Source organism: Eretmochelys imbricata, chromosome 3, assembly GCF_965152235.1.
Source record: "Eretmochelys imbricata isolate rEreImb1 chromosome 3, rEreImb1.hap1, whole genome shotgun sequence".
Taxonomy (NCBI): Eukaryota; Metazoa; Chordata; order Testudines; family Cheloniidae; genus Eretmochelys; species Eretmochelys imbricata.
In genome coordinates this window covers 151571030-151591870 of record NC_135574.1, presented here as the reverse complement: position 1 = coordinate 151591870, position 20841 = coordinate 151571030, and the positions used below count along the sequence as shown (strand labels likewise).

The 20841-nt window shown below is 38.9% G+C and overlaps 1 protein-coding gene across 1 annotated transcript in view; it reads left to right on the top strand.

Moving 5' to 3' along the window:
• KIF6 (kinesin family member 6) overlaps positions 1 to 20841 on the top strand; it is a 283991-nt gene that overhangs the window by 140123 nt on the left and 123027 nt on the right. Inside the window, exons 11-13 of the mRNA XM_077812187.1 lie at positions 13049 to 13154; positions 14062 to 14203; positions 16426 to 16638. Coding sequence (XP_077668313.1) covers positions 13049 to 13154; positions 14062 to 14203; positions 16426 to 16638 — 461 coding nt within the window. The remainder of the gene's footprint in view (positions 1 to 13048; positions 13155 to 14061; positions 14204 to 16425; positions 16639 to 20841) is intronic.

Below are 20841 nucleotides of genomic sequence, written 5' to 3'. Positions count from 1 at the left end.
ATTACTCTTTTTAAATCTACCAGTGGCTGTGCTAGCGTAATGCAGTAATTGAATGAAACATGATAATTCACAAGCTCACGTATCCCTCATTTTCACTTTACAAGAAATTGGACCTCAGCAACAATTTATGATATATAGTTTACCAATGCTGGGTTTGTTTGCTTTTTTCCATGTCAGAGCAAAGTATAGACAAACTATAACCTGAATAAACAGACTTCTGTGCCAGTCTGGGATGCACTTTGTTATCAGATCTGAATTTCTATCATTCAACAGAAATAGTTAGACAGCAAAGCTACATGAACTCTGTTTTGGGGGGAGGGATAGCTCAGTGGTTTGAGCATTGGCCTGCTAAACCCAGGGTTGTGAGTTCAACCCTTGAGGGGGCCATTTAGGGATCTGGGGCAAAAATTGGGGACTTGGTCCTGCTTTGAGCAGGGGGTTGGACTAGATGACCTCCTGAGGTCCCTTCCAACCCTAATATTCTATGATTCTATGATTTATGTGAAAACATAAAAACTGATACTAGAATGGGGTCTACAGCTTTTATTAATTATATTTTATATTTTTATTGAAGCATTTGAGTACTCAGGACATAATACAATTATCTAAGGTGGCTAAAAAAAGCATGTGTCAGTATATGCAGTAATTAGCACCTATAGTTTTCTATTACAGTAAGGGCCAAATTCTGCTTACCTAAAAAGGAATCATCTACTTGCCTCAGTGAGCCAAGCAATATTTGGATCAGGAAGCTATTTTTACATTAGCCTCTTTTAGGAAATTTATTATTATTATTATTGCTTATTAGTATTAGTATGACCGTAGTACCTAGGCACCCCAATCATAGACCAGGACTCGATTGAGCTATGCACTCTACAAAACGCAGAACAAAAAAACAGCTTCTGCCTCGAAGAGCTTATAAACTGAGTACAACAGAAGAGACAACAAATGCATCCAGATGGATAGGAAAGTACAAAGAAGCAATGAGACAATGTTGTCTACATTGACAAGACAGACACATGGTGGTGGGAGGGACAGAGCACACAAGCAGAGTGAACAATGTGATGGTGGAAAACGTCATGTTCTATGATTTATTTATTTGCTTGGTTTTCAATGGAATTTAGGAGAGGATCAGCTAAATGGAAAGAGAACAGAAGGGCAGGGGGGTGAAGGGAACAGGTCAGGGGAGGAGAGGGTAAGAGGGGTAAGTATGCTTTGTGTTAGGGGGCTTATTCCTTCACCCACTTCCTTCCCTGGTGCTTCTCGCATGAACAGAGAGCAACAATACCCAAAGTCCAAAGGTGCAAACAATTAGATGTTTATTGGGGTGAACTTCCAGCAAGCATGATTCCAGTTTCCTTCCTTAGTGTCCCCCTTCCCAGCTCTGACACCACAGAGCCTTACACCTGTGTCCCTGTTCCCATTCCTGCCCTTAGCCAAACATGATTCCAATATCCTTACCTCCATTCCCTGTTCCCATTTCTCCCTTTAGCCAAACATGATTCTAATTTCCTCACCCCCATTCCCTGTTCCCATTTCTGCCCTTCACACATACACACCCACTCACTTCCTGATTGACTGCAGACTATATAGTAAAACTTGAGTTCTGCTTAGCTATACCTTAACCAATCATTTTCCTGAAAATTAACTAACCAATCCTAACATATTGTTACAGGATTATGTATCCAATTATATCCCACCACCTTAATTAGTTTACACCCAGCAAAATTAATTATACAGCAGACAGAAAAAATCACAGAACCAGACAGAGATTATACAGACAAACAATAGCAAAGTGGGAAGTATAATGACAAAACAATACAGATGTGAGGATTTCACATCCCAGCTATTGATAAGTGAGTTCTTGCCAGATAGGATGCTATCAAAGTAAGTTTCTTTTTACATCTTCTAGGCACTTCCCTTTCTCTGGACGTGATAGGCATTATCAGGACAGGAGTGTATTCCTAACAGCCCAATAGCACCTTCTTTCAACGTGACTAGTTTGGAATGTGAAGATGTGACTGTTTTCTTCCCAGCTTATGGCTGCCTCTGCTGCTTAGCCAAAGGCCTTAGCCTAAGAACAGGGCCTCAGACTGTCACAGTAAGAGAAGGACCTTACACTGGCAGACAGTGATTTTGATTCTTTCTTTTATACCTCTAGAACTAGCCAAGTGATAAGAATACACCTAAATTCTTAGAGTATGGGCCTTTACAGACAGGCCTGAATATTTATATCCTAACACTGTGAAGCTGTGATGAAGAGATTCTGAGGGGGTTGGAGGAGAGAGGGGAGGGTTGGTGCAAACAACAAATCAGCACAGAGTAGAGACAGTCAGAACGGTCTGTGCTTTTGACTGGAATGTCCAAAGATCTCTGCCTTGGCTGGTTCTGTTCCTCTCTGCTGGAGTTTCTGGCTGGCTGTTTTTTTCAGTTTTCCCCCAAGACTACATTAGTGGGGGAAGGGAAGGCACCGTCTGGATCCTAGTGCCCCCAGAATGGGGCAGTTTTCCCTGCACAGTTCTGGGTCAGAAGGTCCTGGCAGCAGGGGTGGCCCCAGCTGGGCCCCATTTTACCCCCTGTCTTCCAGTGCAAACGTCCCTACTTTGGCTGCTTCACCACTGTTGCAGCTCCAGTGGTGGCAGCAAGGTGAGAATGCCGGTGTATACAGCACATTGGTATTTTTACCACCGTGTGGTCTAACTCTGCTCAGAACAAATCTGGATGACACAGAACTGCTGCCGTTTACACTAGTGCTTCACGCTAGTTCAAAGGTGGAAGACTCCCTCCCCAAATAGTCAAGGGTAGATGAGGCCTAAATGCTTTTAGACTACAAGGTAAAAAATATCTTTTGCAAAAAACATGCTGAGACATTTCATTTGAAACCAGAGCCCACTAAAGGTTATGAATAACAATATAACTCTTATACATAGGGCCTGATCCAACTCCCAGTAAAGTCAATGGAAAGACTCACATGGACTAAAATGGGGTTGAATCAGGCTCATAGCTTATTAATCTCCTTTGTGTTGTTTAATATTAAGAACAGACTGCATTGCTTGAGTGCCTTTTGTTCTGCAGCTTAGTCATAAAGGGATCTTTTGGTATAGATAGTGGCATTTTGCAGCGTAAGCTGAGATATATACTATACACTTTATCTCTTTTGTCGTAACGTTAGCAACAATGCCTGGAAGTATTTTCCATTTTCTCACTAGTCTTTCATAAGAACATCCGTTAATTAGCTGGTTAGAGACCCTGGGGGGTTTTATTCTCTTATTGATGCATAGAGAACTTACATGGATAGCTTCTATTAGCTATGATGGCAGTTACGTTTCAATCTCTCATGTACCAGTGGATAAATAGATCCCTAGTGTTTAGTGAATGTGTTTACATCCCTAGTGTTTAGTTCAATCACAAACTAAATTACATGGTCAGACTTGAATTCTTGGTTCCTTAAAACATTTTTTAGAAAGAATTCTCTGCCACAATGGACTAGAAGGGCATAGTATGAGTTAACAATAGCAGGCCAGAGACCCTACTGCAAAGGTTATAGTGAACAAACTGAATTTCTGCCTTCTCCTCTTAGCAGATTTTGTGAAGATAACCTATTTAATGATCTCAAAAATGTTTCAGTAGCTTCTTTTGTTTACAGCAATTTTTATAGTCTTGGATTTCAGGTTCACATGTCATGGAGTCCACAGCTGACACTAAATTGTGAATTCATTGTTCTTTAACTGAACTCCACTTTTATATGTGATATACGGTACCAGTGGTCTGTGGTTAAAAGGCAAGAGCTCCCATAAATGAATCATCGCACACAAGGCAAGGGCAAAATGAGGGCTTCCAAAATCCCTAGAAGTCTTGAATTCTTGCCCCTGTGTTTTGAGACCCTGCATGCTACATATTGTTGAAAGCTCTAAACTTTAAAAACAAAACATGTAAAAACTGGCTGATGGTGCTTTCTCTGATGTATTTCAGCTGTGTCATTTGCATCCTGGTTCATAAAAACATGCCTTACTGGTTCAGAACTGGAAATGCATATTGAATATTGTTTAAAGAAGTAAACACTGCAGTATAGCAGATATCAGCTGATCGTCTTTCAGTTGGACTGTCATAGAATCTGCCTCCCATCTGAGGTAATATGGATAGGCAGCTTTTGTGGTTTTGTGTGTCGTATGACTAAGGTGTTGATAGGCAGGCTTGAGCATGGACGGTGGTAGAACAGAGGTAAAGTTGGTATTGTAAATCTGTCTGTAACTGCTGGGTGGTTAGAAATGTCTGCATTTACAACATAAGAGCATTATAAAGTAGAGGGTAATAAAAGACCAAAGAGTTACTATGTCTTAATACTTGTAAAAAAATATGGGATTTAGGAATGGCATAGGATGGGAAAAAGGCAAAAGAAAAACAAGACAAAGGGGAAAAGATGAAGTAATTAGAAAGGACTTTCTGTTTCTGTCAAAACTTTCACTTTAGTGCTATCACTTTAGTTATCATGAGAAACAGTTCAAGTCCTTTGAAACCAAACTGAAAAGAAGAGGAAAAAAAGACTGTGCCCCTGTGATGCTCCTTTATGACCTATAAAGACAGTCTCATAAAATGTTTTGTTGTTTTTTCTTCACACAAAAAAATCCAAAATAAATCCAAAACTTTCTGCTTTATTTGTACATTCAGAACATCAGATCCAGTCTTCTTTCTATTTTTATTTATGATTTATTTTGGTGTGAGGACAAGGCCTTTTGCAATATTTTTGGAAGACTTCAGTGATCCTCTCACATGAGAGCTGCAGCTCTCCCAAGGCTACGATTCAGCATCCTCTCCACCCTCTGGCTGTGTGTACACTGGGAATTGTGTTGGGTAGTACCTGCTAAAACCCTACTGTAGACAGAGCAATCTGTATTTTAACAAATATTAGCTGGTAGGGGTCTATCCTAGGATTTACCTCCATCAGCTAATTCATGTTAGAACTGCAACTTGCCTGGCCTACACTACAATTTTAACACCACTATTGTTAAATTAACACTAGTGCAGATATACCTACCTGTGCTACAATCACACCTTCATTTGCAGTGTACACATCCCTAAAACTGCTTAATGCTTGACACAATGCTAAATTAGTCATCTACACAATGTTACTAATACCATTGGAAATACAGTTTGGCAACAGTGAGAAATTTATAAAAAAGGCCAAAGTGAAAAGCTAGGACCAGATATTCTTGATACTAAACTGGAAAAAACAAGAACCAGATATAAAAAACAATCCAGAGCCTCTTTATACACCAGGCAGGAAGATTATTTTGTTTATTTTTTGTTTTGTAGTTCACCTTAAAGACAAGTTGTTGTCTCAGTGAAGTATAACCTACGTTTTGTTGTTGCTGCCGCTGTTGTTTTTCGCTGTCTTAAACACTTCATGCCGCATTCCTATGCTTCACTTCATGTATGCTATCTTGTAACTGGACCAACTTTAAATGAATTTATAAATTGGCCCTAAACTTAATCGCTGCCGAGTGTTTAGAAAGTGATGATTTGAAGGTGAGAGGGGGGGTGGAATTCTTACTAACTTGAGTTTTCTGTTTGTTCATTTTTCTTGGATGATCATTAAGCGAGAGAAACTCTTTCTTGTTTACTGCTGTTTTTCATAAAGAAAAAGGCTATTGTGTGCTACTATTTTTTTCTTCCTCCTCCGGGGAGCTTCTATTGGGGAAAACTATTCTTCCTGAGGCAGCAGAGTTCTGGCAACTGACTTCAGCACACTCTAGCTTCCAACAGTGTGAGCCAGGCCTGCTGCAGTTAGGCCAGAACCCAACAGTCCTGAAGGGAAGACTGCCGTGATTTGAAAATCTCCTTTTGGAGCTGGCCGCAGCTACTAGGTTAGCGGTAACTGGTCGAGTTTTAATAGTTGACAATCCCTTTACTCAACAACAAATGGGGAAAAAATACATAAGGGACACTTCTGGATTTACAGGTGGCTTCACTATAATGTGTCTGCATGGATACCCCTGAAGATCACTTAGAAGCTACAGCTAATGAAGAATGTGGCAGCCTACTTGTTTATTGTATTAATTACAGGGAATCTGTTACCTAAGCTTTAAAGATTGCACTAGCTCCCTATTCGTTTCCAGGTGCAATTCAGTGTGTGTTGATATTGACCCTTAAAACTTAAGAGCTTATGTACACAAGGACTGGAACTGAAATAATGATATTATTTGTATTATCATAAGGCCTAGAAGCTCCAGTCATGGACCAGGTCCCTTTTTATCCTGGAGGGTGTAGAAAGAGCCGCAAAGAGCTTACAATATGAGTATAATACAAGAATCAACTGAGAGATACAAAGAGATGGGAAAGTACAAGGGAAAAAATGACAGTATTGGTCAGCAGGACAGGTAGCTGTCTCAGCACACCAGTAGCCTAGCCATTGTCAAGTTTTTTATAGGCCTCATGGCAAAGGAGAGTCCTAAGAAGGGTTTTGAAGGAGGATATTGAGTAGGATTTGCTGATATTTACAGGGAGCTTCTCCCAGGTGTGAGGGGCAGCATGGGAGAAAGCACATAGGTGTGTGTTTGAAAATTTAATAAGTGGACAATAGAGACTGGCATCATGGGTCAATCACAGGCAGGAGTTGACCTTTCAGTACTGAATGAGAATTGATAGGTAGCGGGAGGATAGGCCATGAAAGGCCTTAAAAGTGAAAACCAGTAGCTTACATTTGATACAATAGAGAAAGGGAAGCCAGTGAAGGGATGCAGAGAGTGCCGACATGGTCAAAGAGACAAGCTAGGAATATTATCTTAGTAGCAGCATTCTCAGTGGATATCAGCAAGGCAAGACTGTGTTTGTGAAGACCAGAGAAAAGGATCTTACATGATAAATAACTAAGTCAATTGTAAGTCATGCTTTTAGTTATTTCAGTGGAAATCTGGGTGGACACTCTTATTTCAGAATAAGACTGCCCCATTCCAACAAAACTTATCAGATGACCAAATTATATAAAAATAGGACACTTATTTCAGAATATGAGTGTTCTAAGGGTCCTGTTTTGATATAGCTTGGTCACTTTTTTTACTGACAAATGTTGGAATAGGGCACTTTGATTCTGAAATAAGAGTGTTGACATACCAACTTTCATCGAAATAACTAAGGGTGGGAAGTACAACTAATCTAGGTTTTTTCATTTCATTTGCTGTGTAGACAAGCCCTTATATAAGTTGAGTCACAGTTACCTGAGAGTGTCTTTCCTTATCCTTGCTTTGCCATGGGAGTTGAGAGCAGCTGATATACTTGAGCATCCTAAATTTGAACATCAGGCAGGCTATGGGCAATGCGTTTTCAGTGGAGGACTCTCCACTCTGGAATTGACTTCCCCTGTTAATATGAGAAGTCCTCAATTCCTTGGCTTTCAGGGGACAGTAGTAGAGAGTCTATCTCTGACCTCAGGCTTTTGCTTGAATGGGGATCAGAGTAAGAAATTATTGTTGCTATTATTGTATTAGTCTTTGGGGGTTGATTCTCTTTAATTTTAGTTAATGCAAATCAACTGATTTGGTACATTTTTTTTATCATTGATGGAAAAGTGCCCAGAAATTTGTGATTGGCTCATTTTAAAGAAAGAAGGAAAGAAAGAAAGAAAGAGAATACAGAAAAAAGCAGGAGTTTCTGACAAATCAGTCTCTTACAAAGATAGGAAACATTAAAGTCCTGTACTCCTCGATGGTATCTTGATAAATACAAGTCAAGTATAGAAGAAAAATCTCATTCTGAATGACTCCTGTGCAGAAGAAGTCAGCAACAATGTTATTCCTGAAAAAAATAATGTTCTGACAGTACCTTTTGCCTGATTTGATCTGTTTTATGTCATATGTTTAAAAGCACAGCCTTTTCCCTGGAGTATTGATGAATTGACCAGGAGAGAGATTGCACAGAGATTGCACAAACACTGAAGGAGCTGTTGGAGGGGACATAGCAGTGGATCAGACATTGTGAAACAGAACAGCTCAATTGCAAAATGTACTTTTTATTTAAAATGTGTTGCATGCCAAGCAACCTCACTCTGCCTTCAAATATATTCTCAAAGCTCTCTTCCTTTGTCTAGCTTTTCACCACTAATCCTTATTCTGACACTTTCTGTTGTCTGGGGCAGCTTGCAGACACTACCCTGACCTGAGCAAATAAGAAGTTAATAAAAATTAGGCTAACCCAGGTGCTCCACAGAGGGGCTGTAAAAGTTAGCTGCTCCAGGAACAAGAGGACAGAGACTGCCTGGGAGAAGGCTGGTCTCTGAGCCCGGGGCTGAATTAGAAACCCTGAGCTGAGAAACTTTGTTCTCTTTTATATTCTGATGTTTTATTAACTATAATTAACTGACTGAGATCAACTTTGCCCTGAAAAAAGGGTCAGGGGTGACTTTCCTTTTGCTTTCTGTGCTAATTCAGCTCAGTCACCTACCTTATGTGGCAGTGGCCAGCTAGGCTGGATTTGCTGGGGGTTTTCCTGCTTGGATGCTAGGGGATCCTTTCCCTCCTGATGCACCATGGCCCAACTTTGTGTTGGGCTGGGCCATTTTATCTATCTGTCTGTCATACTCATAGGGCCTCCATTACCATAACATCTGAGGGCCTCCAAATCTTTTAATGTAGTTATCCTTCACAACCCTGTGAACTAGTACAGTGCTATTATGCCCATTTTAGCCCTGGGCAACTGCGGCACAGCGATTAAGTGACTTGCTCAAGGTCACACAAAGTCTGTAGCTAATTCTCAGGCTAGCACACTAGCCACTGGACCATCCTTCCTTGCTGTCTGCCTTTGGCCACTCTTCTAGCCCTAAGGAGCCTTCTTTATGACCAGAGGACAGCTAGTACCAGCCCCCGTCAAGAATGAGCTTTGCAGGACCAAAAAGCAATTCCGGCTCTCCTCCTACTGCAGCAAGGTTTCCCCTCCCACCCATCTACCTCTGTGCTAGGGGAGTAAGTGGTGTTTTGCATTGAGATACCATATGGGTATGTAACTGTCGCTTGTATGTTATGTTAACTAAATGTTGCATTTTCATTTCATTTCATTCTGGGTCAAGCCAGAATCATGTTCACAAGTTCCATGTTGCATCATGGCTTTGCGGACAGACTCTCTTTGGAGGAGGATAAAATTATTCAGCTGTTGGGGCTAGGCCATAGGGAGGGTATATATCTCCTAGAATTGTAGACTTCAGTGTGTAGCTGGAGCCGAGAGATGCTCCAGCAGAGACATATCCAGGTATAGGATGGGCAAGAGAGTATCTTTGACTAGGTGGCCAGACAAGTGGTGGCTCATGGTTGTATTGAGCAGCTACCGCCACTCTTTGTTGCAAAAAACATATTCATTCCCTTCATTCATTTATTTACATTTTTAATGTTTATTAAATAAAGCTGGAGCTGTTGTGCCATAACTTATCCACTGCTTCTGACCCCTCTTTTTGGGGATTACCTTGACAAGAGTTACCTTCCAGCTCTTACCTGACAATTTAAACACATACATATATATCTTTTTTTTTTAAAGAAATTTACTGTACAAAAGTTTATTGGTTTAAGGTCAGTATCCCACTCTCTCTCCTTATTTACTCTTGTCTCTTCTCCTCCCTCCTGTTGTCCTGTGCTCTGTTGTCATTATTTGTGTTATCTTTCTCATTTAAACTGTGAGCGCCTTGGGGGGAAGGAATAGCTTTGTTGTCTCCTCTGTAAAGCCTTAAATCATGGCATTATATAACTAGTATTAGAATGTTTAAATTATTTTTGTGATCCCTTCATTGATAAATCCTTCTGAAAGTTTAGCTCAGTGGACTTAAGATATGTTCAGCAGGAAGAGAAATCTCAGACTGTATCTGCATCGCATCATCAATTTATTTTTACCTTTGTTTAATAATTTAATCCACTGGCAGAACTCCCAGAATGTTCTGATTTCAATCCTTTTTGTCATCAGGCTATATGCTTACCTAAGAAGATTGGTCCTTTAATTCTCTCCTGTTAAAAGGTGTCTGTGCTGTGTGCACAGAAATTAATATTCATGATGTTGTTTGTCTTTAATAGTCAGAATATATATCTGAAAGTTTGTTTTAGTTCTTGTGCTTACTTGTGAGTTTTGAGGGCCTTTTCCATTCTTTTTCCCTCTTGGCCAAAAATTCCCTTTCATTTTTGGTTCAGGAAATTCTTCCTCTTTGGCATAAAGGTCTATATTAAAACACACTGAAGAAGTACTGTTCTTTAGAAGTGGCAAAAAGGCTTAGTTGGTTAACCACTTCTAATCTAGGTTCTGCTACAGCAAAGTTGAATCAGTGCATCTGGCACTAAAATCCACTTTGGCTCTAGTCAATGTGTGGTCTTCAAGCCACAAAAAATGAATTGGGCAGTTGCGGTTTTCAAAATGCTGGAAATCTCAAGTGCGTGACAGGTAATGAAGGAGGGAGAAAATACCAGCTCACATTCATATTTACTACTCACCTAATTTGTAAATAGGAAACTAAATTAGACAGCCAACAGTCTCTTGGGACAAATTCATGTTCTCTCTTCTTCCTTACCTTACTGTTCTCTTTTCTCCTAAAATATTCTTAGTAACTCCCTGCAATGTTAACTTGACGATAGTCTTGTTGCAAGCTTCTAGCTGACAAATGTTTTTGGATTGATTCCCATAACCTAAGTCTCTGCCAACTGAGGCAATCAGGATATAGCTGAAATGCCTATTCTTTTGTTTACAGTTCAAGGTTACTGCCATGTTGTAGTAGCGTTAAATGACCTCACATGGAGGATCTGACCCTGGTGCTTAAAATGAGGAGAAAATACTTTTAGAATTTTTCTCTTATTAAATGTGGTTAATGTAATGCTCAGTATAGTGCCAGACTTAGTGCTAGATGCTGAATGCCTCTGTTTATCCGTAGACTAGCTATAGCACTGGCCGTGGCAGTACAGACTTCTCCACATTTCCCAGTCATGACACACAGAGGCTACTTGTAGGTGTGAGGGGATAGTTCCCATGCCCGTTTATTCCTTGGCCTATCTGCTGAAATTACCAGCAAGGTTCACACTTGTGGGATTGGATGCTTATTCAACGCGACTGATAAATGTAGCAATAATAAAAACTGATATTCTGGTCTTTATTACCCAATAATCTCTTCTCTGCTCTGCTTCATCTTGAGAAACAAATACCTGTAATTCCAGGGACACCTTTTTTCTAACTAATTTAAATAGACTTTTTAAATGGCCCAATCCTTTAAGCTCTTTGCACATACAATTCACCCTGACGTCAGTGGGTGTTCTGTGAACTTTCAGGATCCTGCCAACATTTTGGTTTAATGGGATCTAAGAGTGTGCCTTACTGTGTCTCAGCATGTATTTGTTAGCAATAAACTGTTCTTTTTCAGGGCACAAACTCTAATTCCATTAACATGGTTGCTTAATTTTATGGATGAGCAGAGGAATTAGAAAAATTTCAGACATACATGAATTTAGAAGAGAAAGTAGCTCTTTCCTGCATTTTTTGAGGCTCTGTTGGTTATTGGTAATTTGATTCAGGTTGAGAATTAAGCTAACAAGAGAACTCTTCTTGAATTTGTAGAGGTCCATTTGCCAAGCATTTGGTGTCAGTGACCATGTAGATAATGAATGATATACACTAAATATTCTGCCCATATATTCTCCTCTGATAATGGAAACAGGAAAGAAAAACCTATCTGAAACTGACCAGGCTTACAGAAGTGTTTTGGGAGCAGTGGCTTTAGAGCATGTTGCCCTCTTTCTGCAGACCCCATAAAAACCCTACTGCTCCCACTCCACAGGGTTGAGGCTTTGCTGCTATTGAGGAGTCAGGAAGAGGTGGACCTAGGTGACAGTAACTGTCTGTGGTATCTTCCTCAATTTCCACGCCCGCCCCACGCCCTGCAAACATTCAGGCATTTACTGCTGAAGCTAATGCTGAATCTGTTCCTGCATGTGTTGTGAACCCCCTTTACTCAGAGGGGGCTCTCGATCAGCCACCAGTAGGAAATCATGGCTGCTCTAAAGCTGTGCTCCTGTATGGAGAGAGAGATTCTAGGTCAGTAGTCCAGGCAGAATCACCGGGTGTCCATGCTGAGATCCTCGTGATCTTCAATCTTCTGAAGATTCCACACAAAAATCCTGTCTACCTTGGGATACGCACAGAAATATGGGTCTCAGGCATTGCCTGATCTATAGGAGTGTGGGTGAGTGGGGGGGAGAGGTGTGTGTAAAGCTCATCTGCTGATGCATGGTTATTATAGAAATTCCAAGAATTGTAACTCACAGAGTTTCATTGTCCATATGCTGGTTTTCCTGCCATAGCTCATAATTTGTCTCTAAAAGAGCAATGGAGTGTTTCTGTATCTCAGATGATTTTTTTAATGGGCCTAGTCCTGCAGTCCTAATGTAGGCAACATACACAGTGACTTCAATGAGTATTTTTCTTGCCTAAAGACTGCAGGCCCATCCCCCTATCAATAAATGAATAAAATGTTTAATACATTTCAGTAATAGGAAGAGGAATAATGGGTCTTTGGGGTATATAGAGAAGCTGAGATCCAAAAAATGACGTTGCCATACATGATGGTGGGGGCTGAGAATTTTATAATTGCAATCTAAATTATTAAGTGTCATATACTTGCTAGCAAAAATACGGGCACAAAGCATCCAAAGCACTAGTCTTAGAATTATGTCTTTTGAGAAAGCATGGGGAAACTGCTTATGGATAATTTAAATTATGAGAGAAATCAGGAAAACAGAAGATTACTTTTAAACATTTTAGTCCCAGAACTATTTATTAGCATACATAAATCATTATCTGAATCATTTGTGATCCCTCCATGTTAAGCCCAGAGTCTAGCACCAGAGAAAGAAGTTGATTGCTTGTGTTTTCAAGTAGACTAATAGAATGGACCCCAAACCAAGAGTCTACCGGGAAAAGCAGTAATCTGGGCAACTCTGAAACACATTCCTATCTTGAGTCAATGTTGCCAGTTCTTATGAGATTTTTTATGTTCCCTCAAAGATTATATTTGTTATTTTTGCCTATTATGTCCTTTCAGGCTTAATGAGATCATTAAAACTTTTCTGGAAGATCCTGATCCTGAGAGCACGCTGGATGTTGGAGCTGATATGCGCAAGATCAAGCACTGTTTCAATTACATAAAGGTATATTCTGTACATGTACAAGGAAGTGCAGAGGGCCCTAAGAATGAACAGGAAATATTAGAGGACACAGGGGAGAGAGAACTGAAAAGCAACCATGAAGCTGTGGAGAAGAAGGGAGTGTATACAGGGCCTCAGCAGGTCTGAGAAATGCTTGAAGAACTGGAATGGATTTGAATAATAACCGGAAAATATATAGCAAGAATCTGAAGGAGCTAAAAAGAATGACCAAAGGGTATTAGAGGTGGAGGGAGTGATGGAGAGGACTGAAATTTACAGGAATTGCTGTGCTGAAGTAATCTGTAAATGGATAGAGAGTATATCCAGGTATATATGCAGCTAGTAAGGAGCTTTACATTAGACTAGGGAGAAGTAAGAAAAGAGGGTTTGTGTCACTGAACCAGCTGCATCAACTGTGTTGGTTATATGCTATGCTGGGATATTATGCACACAAGATATATATGGGGTGAGGAGTAGCAAGGGAAGAAATTGAACCTGGGGTATATTTTTGTTTTTGTTTATGCTCTGCTATAAAGGCTTCCGCAATTTTCTAATACAGTAAAGTGTAAAACATTGTCCCTGAATTTGATTTCTAGATGAGGAGGAATTAGTACCCAGTTGATGCTGCTTTTTCCTTACTACAGTGGGAGTTCTTTACCAGAGAGAGATGTGTAGGGCTTAGATATTTTTACTGAGGAAAAGTGATCAGTAGAAATTAGGAGATATCTCATAGCTGACTCAGTATTTATTGCTTTGCAGTCTACCAGTGGTGGGATTTTGCTTTTCAGAAATCCTGAAGAGGCTCTCAAATCAGCTAGCATAGGTAAATAGTCACACAGGGATAGGGGGAAATGAATGGGATGAGGAAAGAGTGACAAGGGCCCAGAACTATTTCTATTTTATTTCATAGCAACTGATAAATCGTACAAACATTCCTGACAGAAGTCTGCTCTCACCAGACATCACTGGAGATGAGGATACTAATATCCCAGAGAAGAAAGAGGAGCTAAAGAAGTTGAGAGACCTTCTGCACCAAAGAGATAATGAAATCAATATCCTTTATGAAACAGGATTTATCTGGATTTTAACTAATCTGGCTGCAATCTGAGGTGTGGGTGTGTATGAAATGGGAGATGGTGATCTGCAAAGAATTTCTTCCCTTTCAGACTGATGTATCAATCCATATTCTTAATCTAAGAGTCTCCTACCACTCTTCATCAGAATCCCATTGTTGCACTTGGTCCCTGTTTCTGTAATAAACTGAACCAAAATCCTGGATCCAAATACCCTGGAGTTTTGGGAAATTCTGATCCAGATCCAAAAGTTGTGGTTCAGGCTCATGTTTAGTAAACTCTCTTCCAGCAAACGGAAAAACTGGATCTAGCATAGAAAACTGTGATGCTATATAAAGAACAGATTATTACCTCACAAAGAATAGAATTTCCTGTGTTGTTATTTTTAGCCAAATGAAATGCTGCTTCAGGGACTACTGGACTCTCTTCTTTTAGATTAAATGTAAAATGTGTGCTTTCGACATCCAACTTTAAAATTTAAATTAAAGCTGAGCCTTTATATTGTGTATGTATAACAAAAATTAAACTACTCATATGTGCTGTGTCCATTTTACTGCCTCATGGGAAACATATGAGTAGCTGTAGTTGAGCAAGATGAAGAAAGGGCAGTTATTTTTAGCTGGCTGACAAAACTGCAGGCAGACCACAGCGTCACCATGTCCCTGAGTTTGTGGATGATCTGTGGACAAAACTTGAACAATGGCAGAAAATTGACAAATAGCTTTCAAGTTTATAGAGAGCAGAGATTCTTTAGCATTATTAAAAACAAGATTAACTGCATTCTTTCTGTTCAACAATTATTCACAGATTTGGTATATTAAGTGTGAATGGGTTGTACTTCAGACTGGTAGCTTGCTTTACCCTGATGAAATCAAGTGGTAGGGAAGCCTTTTAGTCTGCTGCATCCATAACAGGAGCCAAGGCGTTTATTTTGAAAGGAACACTGTTTAGTTAATTTGGCTATAAAATTGACATATAACACCTTTTAAAAGTTTCTTATTTTAGCTCAACCTTTGGATCCCTCAGAAGAGAGTCTTCTTGAAATAAATCATTAAGTTGATAGAATATTTGTAATAAAACAACAAAATGCACAGTTCATAGAGTCCGATGCACTCGCACCAGATATGCATATGTGGCTTTGTTTATGGAAGTGAAAGGAAGACATTCATTGCATCCATCAATTTTAATTAGAGCTGTATATGGGGAATTGAAATATTAAAAGTTAAAATCAGAACTAGCATGCAAGGAACTGTAAGTGGATTTTGCAGCCTAAATAATTTTACAATTTACTTTTAAAAATTAACATCATGATTGGTGCAATAAAACTACTGAGGACTTGGAGGCTCTCCTGCCATAAACTGTAAGAGATGCTCCTTGTCTTTATGCACGCTATGAGAGACATGATAAGAACCAATTTGTAAGACAAATAGTTTTTGCCACCTAATCAACTTGATAATTCTAATTCCTCACACCTTGCCCACATTTTTTCCATGTCTTTATCAGATAAATTAGACACAAAATGAAAAACATACAGAGAGTATCTCATCATCTTTATGTTACCTCTTCGTTTTTGCTAAATGTGTAGTGAATTCCATCAGAAAACCCCTGTATTCCTTCATTTAAAGTGTTTTTATGTCAAAGGTCTTTCTAAAGAATATGTATGTAATTGGCAGGAATTTCTTTAAAACCTTGTTTTGTGTTTTTATAATCCTTTCTATTGTGGTGTGCTTGACAGTCTTCCTATAAAGTTTAAGATTTCTGACTTATACGATTTAAATTTGACTTGGAAAATTTGCAGGGTCTAATTGGTGTTGTAATGTTACCAAACTTAATAAAGGTAATGTCACCCATTTTGAAAGTGTAACTGGAATTTAACATTTCTGGTTTTGTACAGAACCTCACAGTATTTATTGCTTTTATCCAAACATGGATTGGCCATAGCCTTTTATACCACTCACTAATGTCATCTTGCTAGTGCTCAGGACAAATTGAGTTGGTTATTTGGAAAGATAAATGTGAATATATAGACATAACATATGGGCCTAACCCTGCAATCCATTTTCACATGAATAGGCCTTCCATATGTGACTAGTTCCATTCAGTTCTACAAGACTACATGTATGAGCAAGTGGCCTAAAGAAAGAGTGGATTATTATTTATGGAAAGGAGATCCCAGTTAATTTCCTTAAAATGTTCTGCAGATATTCTAGTAAGTATGTTAAAGAAAGAAAAAAAGAAAACACAGGATGCCCTTTTTCAGCTCAGCGCTGGATTTAGTGGTCTTGCAGTCTCGGAGAGTTCCCTTTCTATAAGCTTGGAAGAAGGTCAGAGGCCATCTGCCTGTGTTAATGTGAAAGATACACAAGATTTCAGCTCCTCAGTACATAGAACTGCTTTTCTTCCCAGGCAAACAGGTTAGTGAAATGAATTATATGTGCAAGTGTCCAGTTCTCACATTATAACTTTAAATGTATCATTCTTAGGTGTGGACTAGGACAGGGGAGTTTTACTTTCAGCATCAGAATTCTTGTGCTCATTTGCTTTTGTCCTTCACTTCACAAATATAAATACCTTGATTTCAGGCCACCTCAATGCACAGGTAACTTAATATACTGATAGGACTCAAATGTTGGAAATGAAAATGAATGTGGAGGACTTCATTTGTAATATAATCCAGGAGATGACATCCTTCCTATGGAAGCTCAAACTACTGACTTAACTGAAACAGGATAAACAGTTAATATTGGAAGAAAGTTCATTCAGATATGATTAGTGGCAAGGGCCAGAAAGTAGGTTTCAAATTCTCTCTCATTTAGTCCTTCAAAATAGGAAAGTAATCCTCTCTTCAGGTGAAAAGAACATTGATTAGTTCTGTCTCCAGCTATATAGCACTACACAAGATTCAGAGCTTAACCTTTCAAAGTAAATCTCAGTGTTTCACATTATATAGAACATGCTTATTTTTAATGAACCATTGTAATGATTTTTATCATTACAGTGTTAATGGAATCAAACTTGGACCTCTGTTTAGCAAGTTAATTCAGCAGGGAACTAACTTGAAGCATGTGACTAGTTCCACTGAAGTCTTAACAACCTTGCTGAACTGGGACATTGGTTTATAAGAACAAAAGCAGAATGCTTATATTTTCATATGTTGGAGCTTTCTATGAAAAAGCATTTAAATCACCATGGGGAAGGAGGAGTGTTCAAGAATTCAGCCCTTGCCAAAGGAGATTAGGAAACGGCTGAATTCACAAATACTGTATTTGGTTAACATAGCTTGTACACTAAATACAGTTTAAGCATGTGATAGATAATGTCATTTTCAGGAGAAGGGCAGTTTCTGTCCATCTGCACTTATATAGAGTTCAAACCCTTCCTAGTGAAGCTAATTCAATTATTTCCATACTTTCTTCTGGTGAGGAAGTTTTCCAAAGGACTCTTTGTACACTCACATCTTAAGGTGTTTCCCTTGGCTATAAGCACATAAAAAGGCAATTACTTTAAAAAAAATATTATTGTTTTACTGGAGATAGAAGGATGGCATTTAGTTAGGGCATGTGCGTGTCATGATGGACCAATGTCTTGGGTTTTTTTAATTAATAAAAATAAATATAATTGTTGACTCACTTTTTGTGAGCGTCATAGAAGAATGAGTCTTAAGGAGGCAAATGCCTGAGGAGAGGGTAGTGGTTTGGCATAGGGCCTTTGGTACAAGAATATAAATTACACCATCTAAACAGTATTTTCTTCTCCCACAAATGGTTCTGAGCCTGATTCTTTCTTTCCACTCTTCCTCAGACCAAAGACAAACAGCAATCTGGATGTAAAGCATTTTTTTTAATTACAATATTACTATTTTCATAGCGGTTAGAGTATTAGAGGAACAATTGCAAAAGCAAAAATTTAAATTTCCGTGTTCCATTAAGTTTATAACACTACTTTAGAACCAGCAAAATAATGTCAATAATATTGCGTGCAACAAAATGGTCAGTGTGAGTTTAGAAAATATCTGTTTTATCCCAGCTTTACATACTGCTATAAATTACCTAAAGAAGAGAAAATATCCCCATTGTTTGCATAGGATGATGAGTATTTTATCCTTCTTTCACCTAGAAACTAGTCACCATATTACTTGGGATTTTAAAAAGTTCTTTTTCTGGTTAACGTATCTTCTTTCAACCTATTTCTGTTGAAAAAGCAAAATGAAATGGAATTCATGGCTCACTGGAGAATTTGTGTAGTGCCTAGGCTCTTTAAAATATTCAACCAAGCCAGAGAAAGGTTAGGGATTTTTTTGTTTTGTTTTTTGGTTAAATGTCTGTTTTTGTTTTATTGAAATAATGAGAAAGCCTGCATGTTCAATTCTAATGCTGAAAGGGGCCATACTGTTCTCTTTAACATAGCAATGGTCTTAGTGTTTTTATGTTTCTTGAGTGTGTGTTCCAAATAGTCACCTGGAACTATTCAGTTTTCCAGAAGTCCCCAGATGACTCACTGCATCCTTTAACTGTTTGAGATTCTAACAAAACCAAACCATCCTCCGAAGTGATGTCAAAGCAGTTTTTTAAAAGTACATCATGAGCTGAAACTGCGTCAGAGTTGGAAGCTTTCATAAAAATACCCACGCTATTGTGATGCTTGTTGTGTAAATGATAATTAATGGTTCCTCTAAAGCCGCTTGACTTTGAAAATGAACTGAGGGATTAATGCTGCAGTCATTTTATAGTAGTATGAAGAAATGTGTGTGCACATGTGGATTAAAGATGACTTGTGGAGGAAGATTAGTAAAGAATTATAGGAATGAAGTTAGGTCCGGGGATCCCTTGGTGTTTAGGCTGTGATATAAGCAAAATACTTAATGTACTATCCCAAAATGTTGAAAACTGCAAGAATCATGTGAATATAGTGTATCTGGACTCCATCATGTGTTAAGAAACAATGGTCATATTGTATCCTGCTGTTACAGTTGTTACACTGCTGTTATGGTTCTATCAGCACTTTCATTTTAAACTTTAAGGTTTCTATTTGCAACAAAAATAATAATTTGGCATAGAAAAATGTATGTCTCAGAAGGGATGGGGTTGTATTATAATGTACCTCATGGCTGATTTCAATAATTGTATTTGAGACATGATCTAAAAAGTTTAATCATGCTGTGATCAGAAAATGAGACTCTTTTAATATAACATTAGTATTAATAATATTTGAATACATAGTGTAGTAATTCTGTTTAAAGACCAGCTTTTTAAAGTTAGGTGTGCATAACTGCATGCATACATTTACCTCCTGCATGCACCCAATTTATTCACAGATTTCCAGTCTACATTCAGTACAGGAATTTGTGTATACACATGGTGAACTAGGTTTCTAAATACAACATCGGGAATTTTTGCATATGCATGGAAATTTGAGTACAATGCAAGTACCTACATTTGTAAAACTGGCCCTCAATAACCTTAACTAATATAGTGACTGAGTGACTGACATCTTCAATTTTATTTTAATAGAATTTGTGTTAATAGTTTGAATCAGCTGTAATGTAGTTGAATAGAATGGCACTCTTGTGATTTATGGTGTCATCAAAACTCTTATGGAATTATTTCCTTGTGACCCTCACTAATCTTTTTTACAGTATGAAGTACTTAAGGATGTTCTGCCATGAACTGGACCACATGAACTGAACCTGCTTAATCTTTTAATGTTGTATTGAAAGATGTCTAGTGCCCTGGAACTGGTTTGGTTTCTTAGGCTGATCCATTTTAATGTCTGGTCTTTAAAGGTTAATGGGAAAAAGCCTCTATGCATTTAATAAGACAAGTTTTCATTACTTTGCTTCATTAGCTATTTTTATTTTGTATTGTAATGAACTGGCTAATGACCAGGTGAGCCACTGCCCTCTCCTAGTTGGTGTCAGAAGTGCTAAATAGTTCCATAGGTCCTTGTAATGGGGCACTCACCTCTGGAGTGCCTCCAAGTAACAGGGTCAAGTATTGTAGTCCTTTTTTCATCTCTAGCGTCCCCTGCAGGCTGCCAGCTGACTTGGCAGGTCTTCCATGGCTGGCCATCCGACTGAGTCACAAAGAACAACTGAACCCCTTGCAGGGTATTAAAGAGTCCAACAAATAAGCAGTCTGTTTCCTCTCCGTAGGGTCTTCAGCCCCAGCTTTCTTCCCTTTAAATTCAGACCTTTGTTCTGACTCATAACTAAGGCCTGTCCTCTTCTTGTGATTACACCACTTTACCCATAGCCAGAAGGGGAATCTAGGCCCCCCCACTAATCCGGGTTCCAATCTAGGGACCCTAGGCACATCAATCACATACTTGTTACTGCAGACTTTGCTGCTTTGCAGGATGTACTAGGACCCTGGGGTGTCCTGTAAGTAGCCTCAAAGACCAGATATACCCAGTCACTGTCCTATACTAATATCAGCCAAAAGAGATTATCCTTTAACTCAGTTGGTGGGGACTTGTGTCGAGATTTTCAAAGCCAACTAGGGGACTTAGCCACACAATTCTCATTGAAATTATTGGGAGTTACATGGCTAAACCCCCAACTTGTTTTTGAAGGTATCAACCATGGGCTTTGGAAGCAGGCAGATCTTGTTCAATCTCCT